The following is a 7804-nucleotide window of genomic DNA, read 5'->3' as shown; positions in this document are numbered from 1 at the left end:
AAGACTATGGCTTGGGAATCACAGATTTGCATAACGTTACGGCTGGTGATGGCTAATTGGTCGGCCGGGAATCACGCCACATGACATTTGCATAGTGCTACGGTTCAGTAAGCACTAATTGGTCATCGAGTCCGATGTTGACACTATAAAAAGGCGACAGTTCGACACCCCGGATATACGTCACTCTCGTCTAAGTTCGACTTGGAAATTTTTTTGTTCAATAATAAATGTGAATTCTTCTTCCTGGAAAAAATAAGACATTCCCTTAAAATAAGACCTAGCGCACTTTTTAGAGCAAAAATTAATATAAGACACTGTCTTATTTTCGGGGAAACACGGTACATATAATTTGGAAGTTATTATTATTTGAGGAATTTAATGTTGTTTGCATTAGTTATGTTGAAAATTGTCAATATTTAATATTCATTATAATTTTATATTTGTGAAATTTAATACACAGTGTTTTTTTAAGCAAATGCAAAATTATAAAGCTTAGGAAGTTTATTGCTTGTTCCAGACAACCCACATTTATTCTATAAAGCAATTTTACAAAATAATAAGATTTATACTGACAAAAATTTTTATTCTTTTCATTAAGTTTATGAGAATATCATAATTAAGAATTATTGATGTTACTAATTTAACCTATAATAAGAAAAGACAGAATATTTTGTAAGATGTTATACATATATATAATTTAAATGGAAGTCTTGGTATAATAATTAAAATTAATTTGTTCTTTGTGTATTAATATTTGTAAAATGTTTTGGATTCAGGTAGGATCCTTTTTTGTGTTGGATCCTATCCAGCACCAAAATAATTTTTTCTGATAGAATTTTGTGTGAACATTAGGATATTTGTGTGTTTATTTAATTACTTAGTAAGATCTAAATAAAAATGTTTTAATTCAGTAGCATTTTAACAGTTTTTAATGAAAAACTATTATTTGTACGTTTTCAGGATGAAAGTTGTCCTCATATAGCAAATGACTATTTACTTAAAATTTGTGCTAGAATTGGACCCATACTAGATAAAGAAGTTACATCTAATATAACTGGTGTGAAGTCATTACTTAGTGCTGGATATCAGTCACTTCTTAGATCAAAAGAAGGTAAAGGAAATCAAAATACTTTGAATTCTTTTTAAGTTATATTCATATACTTAATGTAATTTTTACTTTTTATTATCACATTGACTTTACTATGTATTTTAAGTGTTTGAATTTAAATTTTCTATATAATAATATTTCTCTATTACTAATATAATTTCAAATTTTTGCTTTCATGTATTTATTTATGTTTATTTCATTATGTTGTACATTATAATACATGTACATCAGACTTGTGTTTTAATAAGTTTTATTTATAGATATACAGGTGCTCCCCTAATTACGAACTGGTTAGGTTCTCGAGGTTATGTCGTAAGTCAAAAACTAACCTATAAAGTACATTTGTGTACATAGTAACCATTTACTGTTAGTATTTATACTTTGATGTACTTAATAGAATACATTATGCTCATTTACCCATTTGCTACTGCTTAGTAGCAGGTGTTTCAAACAGTTTTTTCCATCTAAAGCACTTAGTTTTATAATGTCCAGTTTAGTTTCCATGGTAATAGAGTGACATTTCTTGCATTTTTCTCCACTGCAAGATTTACTACTATGTTTTGACATAGTACATAAAACATATAATTCGTTTTGCAGCATAAAATAACCATACTGTACCATAAAAAATGAAAATGGAACAGTCACCAATTATGCTGGGTAGTCAGATGTTGGGGGGAGGAGGTGGAGGAACACTTTCTTCACATAGTCATACAGATACAGACTTTTTACACATTGCAGCGGGTCTGTTATTTGCTTTAAAAATAACAAGAAATGTCGTTACTCCACCACTACCAACTTCAACGCCACTTCAGAAGCAACAGTGGAACCTCAGAATTCATACAAAAACAAAAATTTGCATCAGCTATTTGTTTAAGACAATACTGATAATACATTTTCAGTTATGAATGTAAACAGCCAGAGAGTTGTGCTAGAAAAGGTCAGCCAGCTCTTGCTGTCCTGTGAATCTGGTTACAAGTCTAAATTGGTTGAGAATTTTTCAGGGGTGGGTTGACTGGGATATATTGGATCTTTTGCCTCATAAGCTGGCCATTTAGTTGTGAGTTTAGCTGAACTGATGATGATGTCTCTTAGTAACCATGTGATAAGAGAATCAAAAATAAATTGTCAGTTCATTGTGATTTTTTTTATAGAATTTTAAAAGAGTAAAATTTACTTTAAATTGCTGTTCTGGAAAACTAATTTTTTAAGATTTTTTGCCTTCAGGGTATAAAAATTTTTTATTTTCAAATAACTTTTCAACATTCTGGCATTTTGACTATATTTCAGTGGAATGAAATTTTAGTATGACAAATGCATTTTGGTTATTCCACAGTTTTCTCATTCTGACATCTTACTTTACTTAAAACAAAGAGCAAGTAGCACTTTACATCAGAGATGTTAATTGAAAGAAACACTGAATTCTGATGTTAAAATAGTATATTTTTAATAAAAACTTAATACCATTACAAAAACATACAAGTGATTTTGACAGGAAACAATTCAGTTATCTTCACACATACATAGTCAAAATTCAAATATGTATGCCCAAAGAAGACAAATGTTTCCTGTTGAAAGTTCTTGCATATTTTTGTAATTGTGTTGAGTTTTTATATATCATATTTTTGTGGAATGACTGGTATGTCACATAAAACTGGGGAAGATTAGCATGCTGGAATTCCCGGGGATACCTGATATGCTGGTTAAACTGCGACTAAAAATAAAATTAATTGGATGTAACAAAATTAGTTGTTAATTAAATGTTAAAGAAAACATTCTTTTGATTACAATAAAATAATAATATAATTTGACTGACAAAATCAGGAAGAGAGTTTTTGTTTACAGTGCAATAAAAGAATTAACAGCTTATTGACATTAGTAGTATTAGAAGTTAGTCAGTGTGGGTTGCACTGATGATCTACTCTGACCTTAAAAATAACAGCTTTCTCTCAAATTACATCTCCTACAAAGCAGATGTTAATTGGTGTATAAGTCAAGATAATTTACTGCAGTTTATAAAATTTAATATGTTATTTTTGGGTTTTTGAATCAAATAACAATGAAATACACATAAAAAAAGCACTTTTGGCATTCCAAGAGTATTTTACATTGTTAGAAAGAAGACAAAATGAAGAAATTAAATGTATAATCATAGTTTTTGGTGTAATGCTGACAGTTTCACAGTTTTAGAATAAAAGCTTCTTTATTTTTATGTGATGTAACTTGTTTATTTGTTTTAATGCATCCTCTAGAGAAGGATCTATAACTTCACTTAAACTGGCATGCTGACATTTTCTCGGGATAAACCAGCATGTTAGTTTTTACCATATGGAAATATCTGATTTCATGGTCTCCCCGATAGATCAATATGCTAGTCATTCCATGAAAATATGGTAAAATTATACTATTTTAATCTTTCAGCAGTGGGATAGTGAGGTATGGTGCTACCCCAAAGTAGTGGAGAATAAATGTGGAAAATTTTTGAAGTATTTTTCCACGCATTTTTTTCTCATTACCATTTTGGAAAAAGATTTTGTAAACAGTTATGTCTAGTAAAGAAAAATCTTTTTTTTTATTGTTACATAATTCATTTTTTATGTGAATTTTTTTCATGGTAGTTTTTGGCAATATCCCCAAAAGAATTTAATGGATATATCCATCCCTCACCACTGCCACATGATCGCCCTGGATGGAAAGTGTAAGAGTGAAAGTAAAGTGTTGCATATAGATTGAATAATAATAATTGAAAATTGTGCTCCATCCATTAGGAAATTATTTCCTATACTAGAATAATAAATAGAGATTGTTGTTCAAAATAATATAAGAAATTTTTAATCAATGAAATTTTGTAGATTGATTCTAAATATTTGTAATATACAGTGGTTCCTCGTATAACGTACTCAATTTGTTCCAGGTGCACGTCCGTTAAGTGAATAGTCCGTTATACGAAACGCATTTTCCCATAGAAATACACGTTAAAACATATAATTCGTTTCGCAGCATAAAATAACCATACTGTACCATAAAAAATGAAAATGGAGCAGTCACCAATTATGCCGGGTAGTCAGATGTTGGGGGAGGAGGTGGAGGACCACTTTCTTCACATAGTCATACAGATACAGACTTTTTACACATTGCAGCGGGTCTTCTTTTTTATTGTTTTTTAATCGGATTCAGATTCAGGAGAGTCTACCGGAGCTTGCAGGGTCAACTCCTCTTGTTCCATTCTTTGTTTTTTCCCTGCTGGCTTCTTGAAAAACATGTCCAATGTGGTCTGTTTCTCTCTCTTCTTCAACACCTGTTGGAAATGAGAGGCAAGAGTGTCATTGTAGAGATCATTGATCCTGTTGGTCTCAGCTCTGTTTGGATAATGAGTGTTGGTAAACTCCTGAACCTCTCCCCATTCGACAAGGAATTTTTTGTCAACTTTCACTCCTTCTGATGATTTCTAGCATTGTTTCAATTGAAATCACTTTTCTGTTTTTTTAGAAGCCATGATTTGCATAACACTTGAATAAATGTAAATACCCTGCACTGTGTTGATGTACCTAATAAACAAGGGAGCAAGCCTAATCATAACACTCTGTACTTCAGATATACTGATAATATATTCTAATAATACTAATATATTATAAAAATAACATATTGTCATTGGCAACGGCAAAAGCATGGAAACATCATTCGCACTTGTTCGTAGAAAGTCCATTGGTCGCCTCACGTAACTGCCGAACGGAAAGTCCGTTGTCTGCAACCAGTTCGTTGCTCGAGTCACGTAATGGCCAAACAGAAAGTCCGTTATTCGCAGCATCCGTTATTCGAAGCGTACATTATACGAGGCACCACTGTATATGAATTAAATTATATGATGAGATAATGGGATTTGTACTAGTTTATTTATGTATTTTATATATTTTTATATTTCAGAATTATTAAGACCAAAATTTACTTCAGCAAGTCTTATTGTTCGTCGTCATGGATATCCACCATTTCCCTCAAAAGAAGTTTTACATAATTATCCTCCTAATATTAGTGAGTATTTATAAGAAAGAAATCTATTAAATTTGTTATATATTTGATAGTTAGTATTTTTTTTTTTTTACTGCTAACCTTTTAAAGTTACACAGAGAAAACATAATTATATAATTTTAATGGATTTTAAAGAACATTTTGTCTAAATTTTAATAAATAAATGTACTTACATTTAAACTATGTATCTAACAAATTGAAAATGAATTAGTAAAATGTTAAACTTATATTTTAAAATATTTATAATTTCCTATCATTATGAGAAAAATTATATTTACTCTTTATTAATATTAAATACATTCCAAATATTCTGGCAGTTTTAACATTTAAACATAAAAATTATGTTTTCTGCTTTATCATTTAATAAAATTGTTAAATATATTCAGGTCCTGTTGAGGTTAGTGGGGTAACAGGTTGAAGTTGTCAGACATGTTGGATGAGTTAAATTGTAATGAGTACAGTAATATGCTGTGAGAAATGATAACATTTTATTATCATAAATTTCATTATTATGAATAATAATAATAATTTTGTAATTATAAAGAAATTTGTATTCTATCAACATTTAATTTTTATGTGCATGCTGTTAGAATGTGCACATAAGAATGTATACTTATCTAGTAAAAATTATTTATGCAGCACTTTGACTATAAGAGAAAATAAATAATGAAAAAATTGCTATGAAAATTATAATTAAAAAGAAGTATTTAATGGAAAACATTTCAATATATATTATAATATTGAATTTAAATTTATATATTAAATTTGAAGGACTACTAAAAAAATATAATCTGATATTATCATCAAAAATATATGACCTTCTAGTAAAATCCTTTTAAAATTATTCATTAGCCTAAATTTTTTAATTGCATGTAAATAAATAATTAAATAAAAATTGTACAGAAATTTTACAAAAATTTAATAACTTTTTAAACACAATAAATTATAACATGAAACTACTTGCAAAGAAATCTGACTTCTAATGGTTAAATTTAAAAACTGCTAATAAAGGGAATTTTTGAAATGCATAAATAAATAAATAGAAATAAATTAACTTTTAGGTCAAATTTGGGAAAAAAACATAACCAATTTCAGAATTTTTTTATTTAAAATTATTATAAATAAATGTTCAATCAAATGAAAAATAAATTATGAAAAAGTATTAGTAATATAGGTTATAATAAAGTGAAACTAATTTGAGGTACATCATTTCTAATTATGAATGATTATGAACTATATAACACCTGTGATAGTGCTCATGAACTAAAATAACTGGATTCGTGAAAACCAGTTAAATTACATTTCATTCATATATATCAGTGCTAGATGTGTTTGGACAGGCTTGAAGGACATTTAAATGTTAAAAATAAATGAAGTTAGGATTTAAATGCTATTTAAACTGTCTGAAATAATTAATAAATTCAATTTTAATATTCAAATAATTTAGACATTTAGATGAATATTATAATCAAAAGAATGAAAAATAGAATTTTAGGGAATTTAAAATGTAGTAAAAACAGAATTAAGATAATGAGATTTAGAAAAGATAGATGTTTGTAATCTAAGCCCTTTCTCCTATTCATTTTTTAAAATAAATTTTATAAATGTATATTAATTAAATATAAATAAGATTTTGAACTAAAATGTTATAATACTAAGTGAATATACAATTATTTTAAATTCTATTAACAGCTCAAGTACTTGTGGCTAGAGAAATTAGTGGTCCATCCAGTCGAATGCATTCCTTTCCATATCGGCTTTATTCAAGGAAACAAATGTATCGTCGTCTTTTGGGTCATCTTTCATCTGTTTATTGTGTATTATTTGATCGTAGTGGAAAGTATATCATTACGGTAAGGTTTAAGAAGTTTTTGTAAATGTTTTAGGATTGTTGTTTTTTGAATAATTAGAATAATGATGGGAGTAATAGAATGGGAAAGTCCAATATTTATATGTCTCACAATGGAGAGTACAGTCGACCCTCCTATAACACGGTAGATACGCTCCGTTCTTTATGAATCGATTTCTTACGAGTCCTTCCAATCACAGCCCGACACGTGTGAAGTTTACGGACTACAGCTGTTTGAAAGGTTTTCTTCCATAAAATTAATCGATTCTAGACTAATTCGACTCAACATTTCCAAAATACATATATATTTTTTGGGAATAATCCATATAAACTATGCTATAAACAAAAAATTGTAGGATTACTTACCAAATGTGCACCATTCGACATCGCCATTGCTCAAGCTTGTTTTCGTCGCGGAGCAACGCACCAAACCGCGGCCGCAATTTTTGATATGTTATTTTTCTGCGAAAACTTTGTTGAACTTTGGAGACATCATTAATATAAATAATTTTTATGGACGTTGAATAAGAAGTGTTTCTTTCACAAGAAATGTATAAAAGTACAGTACTGTATTAGACTTACGGTGCCTAATTTACATACTGTACAGACGATAGTAAACTCAACTTACTCGCCTAAACTCTCCGTAGCATGGTGCTGGACAACGGAAAGTATATATATATAATTATAATAAAGTTACAATAAATTAAGTTAATATATAATTATATATACAGTACCTAATTTATATATAATTAATATATAATTATATGTACAGTACCTAATTTATATATAACACTGTACAGACGATAGTAACGATAGAAATCTCT

The 7804-nt window shown here is 28.8% G+C and overlaps 1 protein-coding gene across 2 annotated transcripts in view; it reads left to right on the top strand.

Moving 5' to 3' along the window:
* LOC111640622 (PH-interacting protein-like) overlaps positions 1 to 7804 on the top strand; it is an 88574-nt gene that overhangs the window by 34680 nt on the left and 46090 nt on the right. For both annotated transcript variants that reach the window (XM_023386660.1, XM_023386659.1), the window contains exons 5-7: positions 961 to 1111; positions 5030 to 5134; positions 6824 to 6984. In XM_023386660.1, the coding sequence (XP_023242428.1) occupies positions 961 to 1111; positions 5030 to 5134; positions 6824 to 6984 (417 nt within the window). The remainder of the gene's footprint in view (positions 1 to 960; positions 1112 to 5029; positions 5135 to 6823; positions 6985 to 7804) is intronic.

Source organism: Centruroides sculpturatus, unplaced genomic scaffold (genome assembly GCF_000671375.1).
Source record: "Centruroides sculpturatus isolate CEXI.00-Female unplaced genomic scaffold, Cexi_2.0 scaffold1160, whole genome shotgun sequence".
Lineage (NCBI taxonomy): Eukaryota > Metazoa > Arthropoda > Arachnida > Scorpiones > Buthidae > Centruroides > Centruroides sculpturatus.
The sequence above is the reverse complement of the archived record's forward strand: the minus strand, read 5'-3'. Positions and strand labels throughout refer to the sequence as shown.